This window comes from Anthonomus grandis, chromosome 2 (genome assembly GCF_022605725.1).
Source record: "Anthonomus grandis grandis chromosome 2, icAntGran1.3, whole genome shotgun sequence".
NCBI lineage: Eukaryota > Metazoa > Arthropoda > Insecta > Coleoptera > Curculionidae > Anthonomus > Anthonomus grandis.
Genome location: NC_065547.1, coordinates 653,605 through 671,500, shown reverse-complemented (window position 1 = coordinate 671,500; position 17,896 = coordinate 653,605). Strand labels below are relative to the sequence as shown.

General features: G+C 33.2%; 2 protein-coding genes across 2 annotated transcripts in view; one reads left to right on the top strand and one right to left on the bottom strand.

The window, feature by feature from the left end:
• The first annotated feature begins 8 nt into the window (after positions 1–8).
• Positions 9–16,036, top strand: LOC126749409 (protein DPCD). The gene is made up of 3 exons (XM_050459101.1): positions 9–434; positions 15,589–15,825; positions 15,877–16,036. The coding sequence occupies exons 1-3, from the start codon at positions 174–176 to the stop codon at positions 15,985–15,987; spliced, it is 609 nt and encodes a 202-aa protein (XP_050315058.1). The 5' UTR covers positions 9–173; the 3' UTR covers positions 15,988–16,036.
• LOC126749390 (uncharacterized) overlaps positions 16,020–17,896 on the bottom strand; it is a 10,297-nt gene continuing 8,420 nt past the window's right edge. Inside the window, exons 3-4 of the mRNA XM_050459081.1 lie at positions 16,377–16,698; positions 16,020–16,318 (exon numbers count right to left, since the gene is read on the bottom strand). Of these exons, the coding sequence (XP_050315038.1) occupies positions 16,043–16,318; positions 16,377–16,698 (598 nt within the window). The 3' untranslated portion in view covers positions 16,020–16,042. The remainder of the gene's footprint in view (positions 16,319–16,376; positions 16,699–17,896) is intronic.

The following is a 17,896-nucleotide window of genomic DNA, read 5'->3' as shown; positions in this document are numbered from 1 at the left end:
TTTCGCTCAAACATAACCTAGAAATTGTGTTTACCTTAATAATGTTTATGTTTTCGTCACGTTTTTTTGAAAAAATTACCCCTGGCAACCCAAAGACACCCTAGAAACGATGTTTAATCGAACCCCGGTGTATTTGAGAAAAAAGTGACTTGGAAAAATAAGATTTTTCTATCATGACAGACTGGTTTTCCAAGTTACAAAATGCCAAAAAAACTTGTCTTGTGGAGAAAAATTTGAAAAAAGTCCACTATGACTTTGGGGACGGTAAGGAACTGGTGGAGGAGTACGATTTAACTACCAATTGTATCGTAAGAAGGGCCTGGAAGTGCAGTAAGGGCTTAAAAGACGAAGGGTCTTGGGAAATTGAAGTGGGCGATCCAGAGCCAGTGTATAATGCCGAAGAAAAGTGCATGATTAGAGAGAACGTTAATCAGGTAAGAGTGAATGAAATATGTATTGTATATATTTGTGATAGTGGGATGGTACAAATGATTTGACCAAATTAAAACTCAATAGTAAAAAAGTTATACCTTAACGCCACTAAAAATAATCGGTATAAATCTTAAAAGTTTTACTTTGTGACTTTTTAAGCATCGTAAATAAATAATACAGAAAATTGTGTACCCTTTGCTAACATTTTTAATAACTTCAGTAAAAAGATAAATAATTATAGTGTTTCTTGTTTATTGTTTAATTTAGTAAATCAGGATCTCTCAATAACTTGCAAGCGGCATGTGATTCGGTGAATGTTTAATGAGACCCTGACTTGGAGTTTTTTACTTTTATTTTATTGGTAAATGTTATTAATGATAGTATGATATTAACTATAGATGTATGAAATGATAGCATTGAAATTTCCTCTGCAATAAATAATATTAGCACATATTTCTGTTGATAAGTACTGTTAAACAAATAAGTTGCATGAAGGGTCATTAATTTGGTTGTATTCGGAATTGATTAAGGCAGTAAGTAAGTTTGAATATTAGGCTGAATACAGAGTGATTGAATTGTCAACTATATATATGTTAGCTCTATTGATTTATATGTTATGTTTATATATATCTTCTGCTACCACTGTAGGTGATTTTTCATTTAATCTATTTTAAACTAGAAGTTTGGTTGTCTGGTGTATTCAAAGGTAATTTTGTGCAGATATTTTAATATTGACTTGTCAGATCTGCCGATTTTCATGAGGAATCAATGACATCAGATAGAGGACCAGCCTGGTGGGGACTTGACCTAGACAGCTTAGCAGAAAATTGAGACTCCGTCTAGGAGTGGAGGGGGGTTTGTTATTATGTTTAAATTATAAATAATTGTTGTTGAAGGTTGGTTTTGTGGTTTTAGAGTTTATACTTTTATGTTGCCTCAAACAGTTGAATTTAATGGCATTAATATTTATAATAATTAGGAACTTGTAAATCTATTTTCTGACTTTTTTCTAGTGTATATAAAATGCCGGTAAAAGATCATTGCAATAATTATGTTTTTCAAAATTTTATAAATGTAAATTATTATCATTTTAGTTTAATTGATATAATAGATGGAATAAATTCAATGCCATTTAAACTAAGTATTGGGCCAGAAGGAATACCATCTTACTTTTTAAAGAAATGTGTTTACACTTTGGCTATTCCTCTAGCAATGATTTTTAACAAATAAATGGAATCAGGAATTTTTCCAGATTTCTGGAAGGTGAGCAATATAAAACCCATATTTAAATCAAGGAATAGATCGGCTGTTGATAATTATAGGGGAGTCTGCATTCAGAGTGAAATACCTAAACTGTTTGACTCCCTTGTTGCTAAAAAACTGTACAGTGATTGTTGTGGTATACTTAATAGTGAGCAACATGGTTTCATAAAAAATAGATCTACCAATACAAATCTTTTAATGTACATAAATTTTATTTTAAGCAATATGGAGCAAGGGTGTCAAGTCGACTCTGTTTATACTGACTTTTCCAAGGCCTTTATGATAGAGTGGACCATAATTTCTTGGTTGCAAAGTTAAGGGCCTTGGGAATTAGCGGTAGGGTAGCTGATTGGTTAAATAGTTTTCTAACTGATAGAATGCAGAGAGTCAAATATGGTAGTTCGGTGTCTAGACCTATAATTGTTTCATCAGGGGTACCTCAAGGGTCACACTGCGGTCCCCTTCTGTTCAATTTGTTCCTATTAGATTTACCTCAAAATATAAAAAATAGCTTGGTACTAATGTTTGCAGATGATGTAAAGATATTTCGGCCTATTAGAACAATGACTGATGTTAAGCTTCTTCAGAAAGACATTGATAATTTTTGTGGCTGGTGTCAAGCAAATCATATGGACCTTAATCTAAAAAAATGCTATCAAATATCATTTTCAAGAGTAAAAAGTCCTATTTCTTACAATTATTCCATCAACCATACTAACTTAAAGGTTACCGATGAAATGAAGGATCTTGGTGTTGTATTGGACAGCAAATTATCATTTGATATTCATATATCGGGTATTATCTCTCAGGCTCATAGAATGTTAGGTTTCATCATACGGTCTAGTAAGGACTTTTCAATTTTTACGATAAAGAAACTATATTGCTCGCTAGTTAGAAGTGTTCTGGAGTATTGCTCACCTATCTGGAACCCTTGTTATGTAACACAGGTAACTGCAATTGAGCGAGTGCAGAATAAGTTTCTTCGTTATATTGGTTACAGGTGTGGTTATATCAGAGATGATTATTCTTATAGTGAATTAAGATCGCTACTTAATATTGATACTTTGGAAGGGAGGAGACTAAATCTTGAAATTCGTTTACTTCACAAGATTATTAATGGTGTAATTGATTGTCCAGATCTTTTAAATCTAGTATGTCTGAATGTACCTATAAGAAGGAATTGGCATACTAATGTTTTTTATGTTCCTTACCATTCTACAAATTATGGCAAAAATAACCCTATTACAAGAATGTTAAATAATGCAAACTCTTTGCAACAATCTGTAGATTTTTTTGGAACTTCAGAGGCAAGATTTAGAGTCTTTAAGGCATATATTGTGATATATACTTTCATTTTTTTTTGAATAGCAATGTATATCTATACTATATTTAGTAATTAGTTGTATTTATTGTAAAATGGCAAGTCCGTAAATAAATAAATAAAAATAAATAAATATATTATGCTGGCGGTTTTCTGGGTCAAGTTTGGGTGGTTTGTTAATTTTTTTGCCTGGTAAAATTGATATTCAAAAAAATAACAAAATAGGTGCCCAATGATTTTCTTAGAAGAATCTGTAATTCAATTTTCAAACCTCTAACTTCACTGCTTTCAGAGATATGAGCATTTTGCGACTATGACAATCATTTTTTTCAAATAATTTTTTTATCAACTTAATACAATGGTATTTCGTTCCGATCCTCTAGTTCTAAAACCTTTACTTCTGATAACGTTAGCTAAGAGTATGGCGTGCAGAACTTTTGCTTACAAATATGACAAGGAATAATAAATAAAAATGCATTAATAATTGTACATATTTGGTTTTGGTCAGTGAGTCTGTTTACCGCTTTACAAATCCTCTCGCTGTTATGAATGACTGGAATTTGGTTTTTGTATAAGAAATCATCCGATTAGAAATACCTTATCGAGCCGCCGCCGGTCATGCGAAGCCAGAATGCTGAATCACCATTGAGATCCGATATATTTTTCGCCGAATTCCGAGGAATTTTATTTTGTCGTTTAATTTCTAACATCAGAAGTGCGATTATGCCTAACGCTCACAGTGAACTCGTGAATTTTATTGTATTGCGATTAGGCATTGGACAAAAGTCATACGGTGTGTTACGTAAACAAACAGACTGGGATTGTTCTTTTTCTTTTACTTTTCGTAAAAGTGTGTGTGGAAATGGCTTCTACGGAGGGAAATGCGACTCAAACGCTTCTGGTCGAATTAGTTAAAGCTATTACGTCACAGCGATCTGGTGAACAGGTAGATTTGCCCTATTTTAGGCCAGAGAATAATGAATCTAGCAAATGGGTAAGTCAAGTTCAAGATATTAAAATTGAGACCGGTTGGTCCGATGTTCAAATACTATCAAGAATTGGTCGATTTTTACTAAATGAAGCAAAAAGATGGTTTGAATGTTGGGACCCTGATAACAGAGACTGGGCCACTTTTTGTATCGATTTTATTGAAGCCTTTCCATCAAAAAGGAACCTTGGTCGCATGCTGGAAGATGCAGTTAAGTTTTCAAGCGCTTTTGTAAACACCTATGAGTCTTATGTGCATGAAAAGTCAGCAATGTTAAAAAGTGTGCGTGCAAAATGGTGTGAGAATGACTTAGAACGAGTCAATAAAAAGGGCAAAAAAAAAATGCTGGACGTGACATTTTTTCCCTTAAGAGAAAATACCCTTTTCCTGACAATCAAACATCTGTTAAAGTTCCTAAAAGATGTTATCAATATGGCAAAATGGGCCATGTGAAGGCAAATTATCGTGTCAAAAATTCAAAACCATCATCTGACAACCGAAGTTTCTCTGCCAGTCAACATGAAGTGCCGAGTACATCTCAAAATTCTGAAACCTGTAGTTTTTGCGCCAAAAAGGGCCACAATTGTTTTACCAAATCTGCAATTGAAAAACGGCGCAGTATTAATCTTTGTACAACTGTCCAGAAACCTTCAGGTTCAACGCAAGTTTTTATTGGCGGTCATCAGTTTTGGGCTTTAGTGGATACTGGAGCTGATTTATCGCTGATTTCTGATAAATTTTTACATTTATTCAAAAGTAAAGTTATTCTATGTAACATAATTTTGAAGGGTCTCACAAATGTCACCATTGAGGCTACTAAAAAATTCACAGGCCACACAAATATTTCTGATATTTATTTTCCAGTAAGTTATGTTTTTATTGCTGATAATTTTCTTGATCACGATATTTTAATTGGACGCAATATCTTCGAAGATCAAAGCCTTAACAGATTATACACATTATACAGGGTCCCGTATCATACGTCGCGAGTTACCAGGTATTAATAGAATTTCTAAGGGATTTGGTTCGGCGATATCTGAAGTCGATGTTCCTGTCGAGTTCCGCAATGATCTGCAAGTAATTCTTCGAGATTCTGTTGGTATGATTACAACTGGAAATAAAGTAGAAGCTGTCAATAATATAACATTAAAAATACGACTAGAAAAAGACATTATTATCAACCGTTCTCCCTATCGCCTGACTGTTAATGAAAGGGAAGCCGTTCGAGAAATAACAGAAGATTTGATCAGCAATAACATAATAGGCCGAGTGGTTTATGGAAAATTCAACTTGTTTTTAACACAACTATTCAGAAGTCAACAAATTCAAGTCCACTGCAACTTCTTCTGGGAATCCAGAGTTAATACAGGTTTTGTTAAGAAATGTATCTGAAGATTTAACTGCAATACGCAACCGTTCTTTGGACCGACAGCGAGTAGCTGAAAAACTATCCACGCTTCGTGACCTTAATGATGTCAATAAGAGAAGAAGGGACAAGGTGAATTATTCGCCAGGCGATTTTGTACTAATGCACCGTGACTCCCAAAATGCATATCAGTAAGAGTGATTACGAATTTCTTGGACCCTATGAAATAGTGAAGAATCTGCAAAATGGTCGGTATGAAATCAAGAAAGTGGGAACCAACATTATTACCAAAGTAGCCAAGGAACAGCTTAGGTCATGGCTTACACAGTGGTCTTTAAATGTTGACATGAAGGAGATTTTGGAGTTTTTAGAGTCAGATTGTGACTCAGAGGTAAATGATGGTGTGTAAACTTTGTCACTGTCACTGTCAAGAAGAAAAGAAAAGAGGAAAAAAAATGTTTTGTTTTTGGTCTCTACTCCGGTAGTGATAGAGCCAGGTAAAGGCTGAGGTCTTCACATGTTTTGAATAAAATTTATAATATAATAATAATAAATGTCTTTATTCTTGTAAACATATATGTTTGACAAAAAAAGGCGAAGTTTAGCTTTACATAGCTACTCTACTTAACCATTAACTAAGTCTAGCATAGAGAAACATGATAAAAAAAGCGAAACATTAAAATTATTTTAAATCTAACATGCAACAACACTTATAAAATAAAATATTATTAAGCAGGTCAATAATATTTTTAGCTAAACGTGACCGATATTCGTGAGTCACATATCTAAAACAACCAATTATAAGAAGAAATACAACATACATAGCAGGTAGTAACTATTCACTAGATAGAAGAAAGGATTTAATCGACTTCTTGAACTTCAATAGGCTCATATTCTTAAAGTTGTCATTTAGCGAGTTATAGATGGCGGAGCGATGTATGAGAAACTATTTTAAAAAAATGCGTGACGAAAACAAGGTATACTAAATCTATGACTGTATCTTAAGGCAACCTTGTGGGCATTATAGCGATATTCAAGTTTATCATAGAGATATTGGGGTGATGTGGAAAGAATTAGTCGGTATATAAAAATTGAATAGGCATAAATATGCAATTTATCAACTTTAAGCCATTCTAGCTGAACCAGTTTTTCAGAAACATGATCGTCCTTTCTTATTCCGCAAACAAATCTACAACAAGTATTTTTAATTTTCTGCAATCTATTTTTAGTAAGTAAATCTAAAGAGGCCTAATATACTAAATAGCAGTAATCAATGATGGGAAAGACAAGACTTTCGCAGAGCTTTTTTATTAACTTATGGTTAATTATGTGAATATTACTATATAGTGGTCTTAAAATGGCATAGCATCTTTTAGTAACAAAAGAGACATGTTCGCGGAAATTTAGGTTATTATCAACCATAAGCCCAAGATTTCTAGCACTGCTCACATATGGAAGCGTTTCAGAATTTATGTTTAGATTAGTAATGCTCTCTATCATTTTTCGATGCTTTGGATGACAAAAAGTTAAAGCTAAGCATTTTTTTGCATTAAGCACAAGGTTATTTCTCTTTGAATATTGATATATTTGTTGTAAGATCTTTATTTATTCTATAAAAAGCCTCGGCAATGGATGAAAGGTCAAATGAATATCGCATTTGGGTATCATCAGCAAAACAATACATACTGCAATATACAATCCAACCAAAAATGTCTGAAGTGTATACCAAAAATAATAGCGGTCCAAGTATGGATCCTTGTGGCACTCCAGAAGTAATGCGCACCAAATCCGACATCATATCCCCAATCACGACTCGCTGATATCGGTCACTCAAATAATTAATGAAAAACTTAATGCAAGTCGGATCAAGGCCATAGTATTCGAGCTTGGCACAAAGCAAATCATGATCCAGAGTGTCGAAAGCCTTCGAAAAATCCAAAAGGATTGAGACTGTAGCTTTGTTTACATCGCGAGACCCATAAATATCGTCTATTACATTTAATAATACGGACGTTGTACTATATCCTTTTCGAAAGCCAGACTGCAGAGGACTTAGAATATTTTTGGAGGCATATTCATAAAGCTGAATGTATACTACCCTTTCCAGTATTTTGGAAATTGTAGGAAGTATACTAATGGGTCTTAAATCCGAATATGATTCAGGATTATTGATCTTAGGTAAAGGAGTTATATGCGAGATTTTCCACAATTCTGGAAAGTAACCACTTTCCAAACAGCAGTTAATAATATGGGTTATATGCTTATATATAGCAGGAAGACAGTATTTAAGCATTTTTGCGTTTATGTTATCACAACCAACAGCGTTACTTTTAAGATTGCTGACTATTTTAACAATTTCGTCAAACGACGTAAGTTGAAAGTGAAAACTACAATTTTCATTTAATTTATTAGTCCTAAAAAACGAGGCATGCTCTGTACAGTTTTGAGAGTTACTAAAGACTGAGGAGAAATATTGATTTATATCATTAGTTTTTTTTTAAATTGATAGGAATTTCATTTTTATTTTTAATTTGAATATCCATACTTTTAAGAGTTTTCCAAAGCTGTTTTATATCTTTGTTAGTCTCACAATATTCCAAAAATGCATTTTTTTCACGCCTTAATAGCGATACAACTGAATTACGGAGTTGTTTGTATGTGTTAAAGTCAATTAGATTTTTATCCTTTTTATATTTTTTTAGAAATTTGTCTCTATCTTTCATAACTGCCTTTATTGTATCCGTTAACCAAGGACAACTCTTTTTTGTAATTCCTGAGGTCCTAAGGGGAGCGTGCCGATCAAATAGTTTCAATATTTGATAGTTTAAATAATTGATTTTTTGTTCGATATCAGGCATATAGAATATCCGATCCCAACACACTCTTCCCAGATCCTCAGAAAAAAGATCACCATTAAACTTCCCAAAATCGCCGATATTAGGTCAGCTAAAAGTATTCCAGAAGAAGTTACATAATGAAAGTTATTTGTGTAGATCACGTCTATAATTTTTTCTGTGTTAGCAGTGATTCTTGTTGGTTTGTCGATAGTTTGTCTAAAATCGTAAGATATAAAACAGTAATAAAAAAATACTTGTTACATTGTGGTCAATATTGCTATCGCCAAGAAAAACGACTGGACCATATAGAGTAGTTACATATGACAATAGACTATCCCAGTATTCCACACATACTTGCAGGTTTCCCGAAGGTACCCTATAAAAACAACCACAACAAAGTTTTAGCCTACCCACTTGTAATTCCAGAAAAATTAATTCGACTTCCTTGATTCTGGGATAATCGCTAAGAACCACCTTTACCTGCAAATCCATGCGAACATATACACCCACACCACCACCCCTTCCCTCACGATCCAGCCTATAAAACTTATAATTGGGTAAGGAAACCATTGCAGTGGGCATATTTCCATTTAGCCAAGTTTCCGTCACTGCAAAAATATCGAATTCATTTCCGCTAACCATATTTCGTAATTCATTGAAGCCCGTTGAAAGAGAACGCACATTCAAGTGACCAACTTTTAATTGATGCCAGAGTTGCAACAAGTCAAATTTAAATAGACTTAAGTCTTAAGTTTTAAGTCACATCCAAAATCAAAATGATTTAAGTTTTAAGTCAAATCGAGTTCAACATTCAAATGATTTAAATCTTAAGTCTTGACTTAAATCTTTTTCTTTTAAGTCAAGTCATTTTACTAAAGACTTAAGTCAAAATAGCATGATTTAAGTCAAATTTATGATTTAAGTCTTTAATTTTGATTTAAATCATTATGCGGTCAGTTACGTCATAAAAGATTTAAATCAATCAATCAATATGATATGATTTTAGTCGATTTTTTTGCTTAAGTCTTAAATTTTGATTTAAATCATTATGCGGTACGAGTTAAGTCATTGATATATAATGTCAAAAAAAGTACGATCTAAATCAAAATTCTCAAGCGAATATAACAAAAATTACATTCAAGAATTTATATTTCGTACATTTTAATATTATTTTATTACTGGTACACTGGTACTTACTATTACTGGATAATATGTGGCAGAAATGCAACTAGAAGATCACCTTTATCTAATTTTATAAGTTATCACAATGGGTGATCACAATTAAATTGTTCAACGTTATAGGATAGGTAGGGGCTGCACTGGTGAGTACTGTAGGCAAGTAACATTACTTTTTTTGACAAGTAACATATAAGTAAAATACACTTTTCAAGCTGGCTGAACCTGAAAGCAAGATTTTTGTTTTAATGTTTTGTTTTAATGTACAATATTATTAAGTTATATTATAGATACCACCCGGCACCCTGAGGAAATAAAACCACTATATTAGAACTTTGAAAATGTTTATATTAAAGTTAAACACAGCTGAACCTAAGGAACATACATTCAAGTAAGAAAATAAAACAAGTACCTAAATTTACAGGGAACATTAAACTAACTTAAACAACTTTTTTTTAATATATACATAATACATACATTTGTCACTTGTCAGAACGTATTTTTTTAAATTTGGACACTAAGCAATGTTTTTAATTAAGCTATCAAATGGACCATTCATGTCTAGTAAAAAGTGGCCCGTGCGTCTTCTTGACTTGGGAGCAGGGACCCTCCTGGGAAGAGAACCTAATCAGGGAAGAGAACCTACCCAAACCCAGAAGAACGAACCTCTCTCAAAAAGCCTGTCTTTAGTGTCAAAAGGGACAGTTCTCCTGAACTATTAGCCCTTTCGACCAATAGGATGTATTTATCTCTCCCGGGGACGCTCTCTGGTCCCAAATCAAAAATCGACCCCTTATATGTCATGCGCGTATAATGTAGTAGAAAGTATTATTGGCTTTCAATAATACTAGGTTTTTAAAATTTAAATCAGAGAGTGCATGCCGCCTAGGAGAATTGATGAATGTTGCAAACGAAAACAATCTTTCGATCAACGGGTGCCGAAGATGGCAAAACAGCGTTGAATTTAATAAAAGCCCGCTTAATGCATGGATATTTATTTAACATTTCAATATTATTTTCAGAATCTTGCAAGTATTGCAAATACTGCAATTCAAATTCATTTAAAGAATTGACTGTGGCTAGATTTAAGGAATCACTTGTGTCGCTAAACTCAAAAAAAAAATCAGTTTCGAACGTATTTTCGGAACATTTCACCGCATTTAGTTCTGATTTTTTCTCAATAGAATTAAGTTCAGAATCAGATACTGCCTGAATGACTATATTTTTCAACTCAGTTATACTTAGGGCCAACCCAGTATCTTTAAAAGCATTCCATTAACCAACGCAACTTAAATTTCGGATGAGTAATAGTGGCAACTAAAGCAAACCGTGACAATTTTGTTAAAGAAAAATAGCTTGCAAATCGGACTGTTAAAGAGTTTAAACAGCTCTCTACTACTAAATTTAAGTATCTAAAACTTTGAGTCTTCATTCTATGAAATTTAACATACAAGCTTCCGATTGTTGGGAAAACGCTACCAAAGTAGGTATTTTGATCGCCTTGCAATATGTCGATAGCATATGCTAAAGGCTGAAGAATTTTAATGTACATACTCTTCAATATTTTCCAGATCAGATTCTTTAAGAACCTGTGATTTTAAATTTAATTTTTCAAACAAAACATTAAGTTTATCTTTTTCCTTTAAAATTTGGGCTAATGCATCATAATAGGAATTCCATCTAGTGACCCCTAGCTTAGCTATCTAGGGGTCACTAGATGACCCAATGTTTCATTAACAATCTCTGCAGACTTTGAGCGGCCACACTTATTCCATAATAAGGAACACTTATTCATTATGGTCGTGTGCTTACTACGTAGAGAATGACTTTTGTTTATTGTTTTAATTATATCTGCTGTAGCTATTAAATTTATCGTATGGGTCACACAACGGAAATGATTGGGTAAAATGAAATGGCTGTTACTTTGAGCAACATATTCAGAGGTAATTGATGTTGGCAATATCAATTCGTCTTCATTTTCATCGTTTAACTCTGAAGCCTGTGATATCGTTTCTTCGTCATCGTCACACTCTTGTTCTTCGTTTTGGACTGTTTGCAAGATAATATCCCCGTGAAGATTTATTCCGAATTCCTTGAAAGCTTTAATGAAGTTGAAACCATTATCAGTTACCGTTCCTATAATTTTTGTTTCAGACAAGCCAAAAAAATTGTTAATATCATCTAACATCTCTGCAATTTTGTCAAATGAGTGTGTTCCACTAAAACGTCTGCATGCTAATGCGATTGATTTTCGTTGAAGTGTTTGGTTATCGATCCAATGACATGTCACTCCCAAAAAGCTTCTTTTCTTGGATGACCAGATATCAGCTGTGGTACAACAAATGGCACATCTTGTAGCAAAGATTTAACGTTACTAAAAAAGTTAGTTCTTAGCGACGTTATTTTTTTTACAGCTGTTGTTCTGGACATAACTTTCAATTTAAATCCATCAAATATCTGAATAAAATTGGGATTGCTAAGGACTGTAACGGAGCTCATGGTATTAATAACAAATTTAAGAAGCCGCTGGTCGAATTGATCTTGCGTTATGGCACTTGCCTGAGCTATACTATATCTAATATCTAGCTGCTTATTGCTCTTAAATGGCTTCTGAACCTGCTCAGACTCTGAGAGTTTATCATCCTTTTTATATTTTGATTTTAGACTTTATTTTTTAACTCTTTTGTATTTAGTATAGTCATTAAACGCTGTGGCGTGCTTAACCTTTAAATGCTTTATAAAATTTGCTGTTACTGTTGTTTTTTCTTTAATGGATTTCGTGCCTTTACAAATTTGACATATTGCAGCAATATTAAAATTATTACTTCAGCTAACAATTTTAAAAAATTTGCCATCAAATAATGCTGATTCATTTTATGTTTCTTCATTATCTTCATCTTCTTGGGGACAGCATGAACTAGAAGTTGATACGAAAGCTTTATCAATTTCCATTACAGATCTTGGGTCACTTGGTTTGATATAGTTTTTTATTTTATTTTGTGGCTTTACCAATGACTTTACGTTAAAATAATCCTCTATTTTGGTTCTAAAATTGTTCCTGGCCTCAGTAGCTGGGTCGTAGTTAGGATCTCTCTTATCAGTCTCATCTTCGCTTGGAGCGAAAGGATCTTCTAGAGTTTCTAGATCGTCACTCTCAGTGTCTTAAGAGCATTTCGTTATCCAACTCTAAGTCTTCCTTGGACATTCTGTAAATAAACACGAATTTCAGTATAACCTATTCTATAGTGACAGTGACCCTTCTATGCTATTTTTATTGAATCAATTTTATTATAACGTTTATTACTTGATAAGTTTTTTCTTCTTATGGGCTTATTTATCAACCGATTAAAAAATTTATTGTATCAAATTATTGGAAGTAGAAAGTGCATTTAAAATGTATTTGTTCCCGATACCGTTCTATTTAATAAAATTAAGTTATTGTTAAACTTAAAAATACAGATTTCGAAATTTTAAACAGGCGTGTGCCGCGTAAAACATTTAAGAAATTAAATACGATTAAAACTATTTTTTGGTGATTACTTGATTTACCCATGTCATGTGTTCATGTGTTCATTCACCCCCAACCCAACCAAAGTGTATTGCTATTGTTAGTTATAAATCGTAAATTTGTCACTTTTTATATTAGGCATTGCGCTTCCAAGTTCTAGTTCAGTCAGTGTCAGTGATATCTATTGTCGGGTCTGGTAAGGATTATGAACCCACAAATTTCGGGATTTTTCAAATTTTAATCGATAGTCTGCGCTTTATAGAATACACTAAAAGTGACATTTCAGTGCGGTTCCCGGCATTTAAAACTGTTGTTTACATGTTTTTGGGGAGTTTTTTTGCAGAAAAACGTATTTTTTTGTTTTAGTTCAATTTCAAAGTGTTCAGTTATCAATATCCACCCAAGAAATATTAAAAAAACGTAAGTTTTCTGATAATATCTACCTTCATAGTAATGGAATTTATAGGTGTTTTTAACCAAGTTTTTACTTCATTATTATAAAATAAAATTACCCTTTCATAGTTAAATAAGTTTAGAACCATCTAATCTTTAATAATTATGCCAAATAATACGAAAATGCTGTAAATTGTGTGGGTTCATAATACTTACCTTAACCCTATTGTCTATTGAGTATCCCTCCCTCAAATAAAATTGATTATAAAAAACAAACGGAAACATTATAATTATATTATTCCTTACCTGTTTGGATTAATAAACAAACACAATCCAAAAACTTCACTTCACAAATCACAAAAAGTGTTTTTTTGCCCAGGGGCACGTCTAATATATTACTAATCTGGCAGAAAACAATAGCACAACACAATAATGTCTGTCTGTCACGATACAATACGAGGTCTGTGATTCCCCCAACAAAAATGCCCAGTAGTAGGCACACGCAAGATTATACGATTGTTTGCAAACAAAATTGGAGTCGACTAGTCGGAAGTCGATTTTCGATTTCAGTTGACGGGCATGAGAGCGTCGGTCGTCGGCACACTCGGCACTAAAGTATGATTGATCTTCCGCTACGCGATGAATACTACTACTGGCTTAAATCTTTTCTTTAAAAACTTAAATATTTTCCAAATAAATTAAATGGTTTACCTTGTTAAATCTTTTATAAAAACTTAAATCATTTTTATATGACTTAAATCCTTTTTTGATGACTTAAATCGTTTCTCGGTGACTTAAATCATAACTTCTGATTTAAGTCTTTTATTACTGACTTAAGTTTTTTCTATTTTAGACAAAAGTATTTAGGTCACAAATAATTTAAAAAATGACTTAAGTCATTAAAATGATTTAAATCAAAAAAACGATTTAAGTTTTCTAGACCCTTGCAACTCTCTGATTGATGCATTATAAGACTACCTAACAATCCTTTCTTCTTCTCACAAAATAAATTTGGATTAAAACTTTTGGTATTTTATAATAATTACGAAAAATAGAGAACCAAAAGCGTTTAAAAAGTCTAATAAGAAATAAGTCTTATGCACTAAATAACTTAGGTATACCATACATAAAAATCACAATAGGATAGTTCGTAGGAAGAATTTTTCAAATAGTTTATTTTTTCCCCTTCTCAACACCTCTTTCTTGCAGCGACAGTTCTGGTCACAATGTTGGAGGGTTTGGGAGTATGATTATTATTAATTTGTTGGTATGTTTTTCCACTAGTTAAGATTTTTCCCGAATTCACCTCAGGTCTTGTCGGAGAAGATTTAGGATATTCGGTTAGTGATAGAGTCAGGGAATGGCCGAGGTCTTTTCGGGATTTAATGCATACCGAATGAGTTAATTGAACTTGAAAAATAAAATATTGCAACTTGAGCGATATTTTTGTTTCACATTACAGATTTGTGTTCAGGTGAAGAAGGTGTCGAGAACGTCGCCCTTGCCAGAAAGGCCGTATAAGAAATCATCCGATTAGAAATACCTTATCGAGCCGCCGCCGGTCATGCGAAGCCAGAATGCTGAATCACCATTGAGATCCGATATATTTTTCGCTGAATTCCGAGGAATGTTTTTTTTTGTTATGATGGTAGATTTTTATATATCAGGACGATTCTGTGCTTCTCCGTACTCGGATATAGAAGCCGCTCGTGTTTATAATATAAAATAATTGTATTTGGTTTAATTTACGTGAGACGGATTATAAAGTATTAATTAGGAGTTTTTGTCGTTTAATTTCTAACAATATATTATTGGTTTTTATGCGACTGATCTTTTGGAATTTTCACCTATAAAAGGTTTTTGTACAACACGAAATGTACATCACTGTTGTAGAGAAAACTTTTACCGAACTATTGGTTCTAAATATAGTTGTATTATTGCACTTTTACGAGTACAAAATACGAAAAACTCGCGAATTTACTCTCGCGAAGGAGTAAATATAGTACTATATTATGTATATATTTGATGATACATAATTCTTTAATCATTTTCCAGCAGATTTGAGATCTATAGATAACTGAAAACTTTTTAGTAAACATGTTTAAAGAGCTCTTAGTTGAAAAGGGCTATTATGACGTAACTGAATTTTTCTCTTTTTTCTTTTGCATCATGTTATTTCACCTAATTTATTTGTGTCATTCATTTGGTATCATTGAATAGAATAGTACAAATGTGTTTCTATATATTTTCTCTTTTTACAGCTTTGTTTGCAAATTTACTTTTCTAACATTGGTTGATTTCCAGCCTTTTGTGACAAGAAGAATTACAAAACTCAACCTGGAATGGAGAATCAGAAATTTGCCATACCCAATTGATGTTTATTCGGTGTCCATTGATAAGGAATCACATTCTCTGATAATAAAGACTACAAATAAGAAATATTACAAAAAGTTGCTTGTGACTGACTTGGAAAGGCTTGACATAGAACTAGAGCAGGAAAGTGTGACATTTTCCCATAAGTTTAATACACTTATCATAACGGTAAGTGCATAAGGAATTAAGATTCAAGGGGCTCAGAATTATATTTTTCAGTATAAAAAGCCAAAAAAACTTTTGGAATTCGAGAGGGCTTTGATGGAAGAAGTGAAAAAAGTGAAACCAAAGAGTTTTGGTGAAGGAGTAAATGAGTGCAAGCCGAGCTAATTTTATAAATTGCATAGTAATTAAACACATGATAAAAGATAAAAAAAAAGGGTATTTATTCTCTTGTCCATATTACTGATGGTTTCTTTGGAGCGTCCACCAAACTCCAACTAAATCGAGATTGATTGGTGCAGGGCCTTGCAATCACTTCTCCTATACAATAGTTTTCCCTAACGGTCATGCAAACATTATAATATTCATTATAAATGTGCCATTTAGGGAAAACTGTCCAGATTTGTTCTTTTTTTCCTTTAGAGCAGTCGTCCAAGTACACACTTAGCTCTGAAGGCTGTAATTCGGCCGGCTCCACTTCCAAGCACATTCTTTCATCCTAAAATAACTAAAGTATGTCAAGTTCACTATATTAATTTGTTTTATTAAATTCCTACCGGATTATCAATTTCCTTCGGTTTAGAAAACGTTTTGTCCTCGTGGGAGTAATGGAAATACTGGTTTACGTAAAAAGTGGAGAATTTGCACTTCGATGTGACTACCGTTTCTCGCATAATACTTTTCCTATCCTTTTGATGGTCGTTTATGCAGGCGTGCCTGTTTATAATTTCGTAGTTTTTCGGGTTTCGATATTGGAACTTGTGCAAGTTGACTATCAAGGAATATTTTATCGGACTTTTAGCCATTCGTTCTCCGGGATAAACGACATCCTCTTCGGGGATCGCCATTCTTATGCTCCTACTACGGTGCCCCACCATTCTAAAGAAGTGAAGAAATATTTGATTTTATTGCGCATTCTACATGGAATTTCAAGAGATTTTAGTTATTTATATAGGGTGACAATTTGAAAACGAACAACATGAGATTAACAAATTAAGCAGAATGATTAGGCTTTCGAATGCTGCAAGAATTTTGAAAAAATATTGAATAACGGCGTCAATATTTTTTTATAAATTGAATAGCCTAGACGAAAAAGGGCCCATCTGTGCAGTTTGTCGAAAACCCGTTTTTTACGAATTCTGATTCCTTGTCAAAGTTGGCATATACCGAGTAGAAGAAAGGCCCACTAAACGTACTCTAAAACGGATTGAATCAGCTGTTTTTCTCTGCTGAGAAGAATAAGGGCCTATCTGCTACATTTGGGCCTTTCTTTCGCCAAGTTAAATACCCATAATTTGTGTTGATATTTGTAAACATAACCTTCAAATCATAATAATATCAATAAAATATCAGTGTGGTTTTTGGATTTTTGTTTCTTGATTCATATAATCATGGATGTCTTAGAAAATGAGGAAGCAAGTGTTATAAAATTGAAAAGAAAGAGGAAAATTGAAGAGTGGAAAAGTGTCAAAAATAAAAAGTTAACGGCAAAAGGGGAGGAGTACATTGGTAAATCAGGAAGAAAAGCTGCTAGACAAACAGGTCAAAAATGCAGGTAAGTTAGGATTGTAAAGAATGTTGTATATAGTTTAAAATATATCTTATTTTTGTGTAGATGTAAACGAAAGTGTCTTACATCATTATCAAAAGAAGAGATGGCTCGTATATTGAAAAATTTTAATGAGATTGGAGATCATGGGGCCCAGAATGTTCACTTACAACCTCTTATCACAGTATCGTCAGTAAACCGAAAAAGAAAGGGAGTGTTCAAGAAGAAGTTTAATTTTTCGTATAAAGTGCATGTCGGTGAAAGGGTGTTATCTGTATGTCGTGAAGGCTTTGCCAGTTTGCATGGAATTGGAGTCAAGAGGGTGCGAAATATTGGAGCATGCAAGACTTTAGCCGCTGTGCCAACCCATAATCGTGGCAAGCACACTAACCGAAAAAACAAATTATCTGGTATTGTTGTTCAAAATATTGATGCACATATACAAAGTTTTCCATATTATATTGTGCACTATGGACCAAGCGGTGAGCGAAGAAGGTATCTGTCACCACAGCTGAGTGTTTTGAAAAT

Bases quoted from the DNA above. Each gene is read 5' to 3' on its own strand.
- LOC126749409 (XM_050459101.1), top strand. From the start codon at position 174: ATGACAGACTGGTTTTCCAAGTTACAAAATGCCAAAAAAACTTGTCTT. The intron at 435-15,588 runs GTAAGAGTGAAT...GTTGATTTCCAG, and splicing joins TTAGAGAGAACGTTAATCAG to CCTTTTGTGACAAGAAGAAT. The intron at 15,826-15,876 runs GTAAGTGCATAA...TATATTTTTCAG, and splicing joins TTAATACACTTATCATAACG to TATAAAAAGCCAAAAAAACT.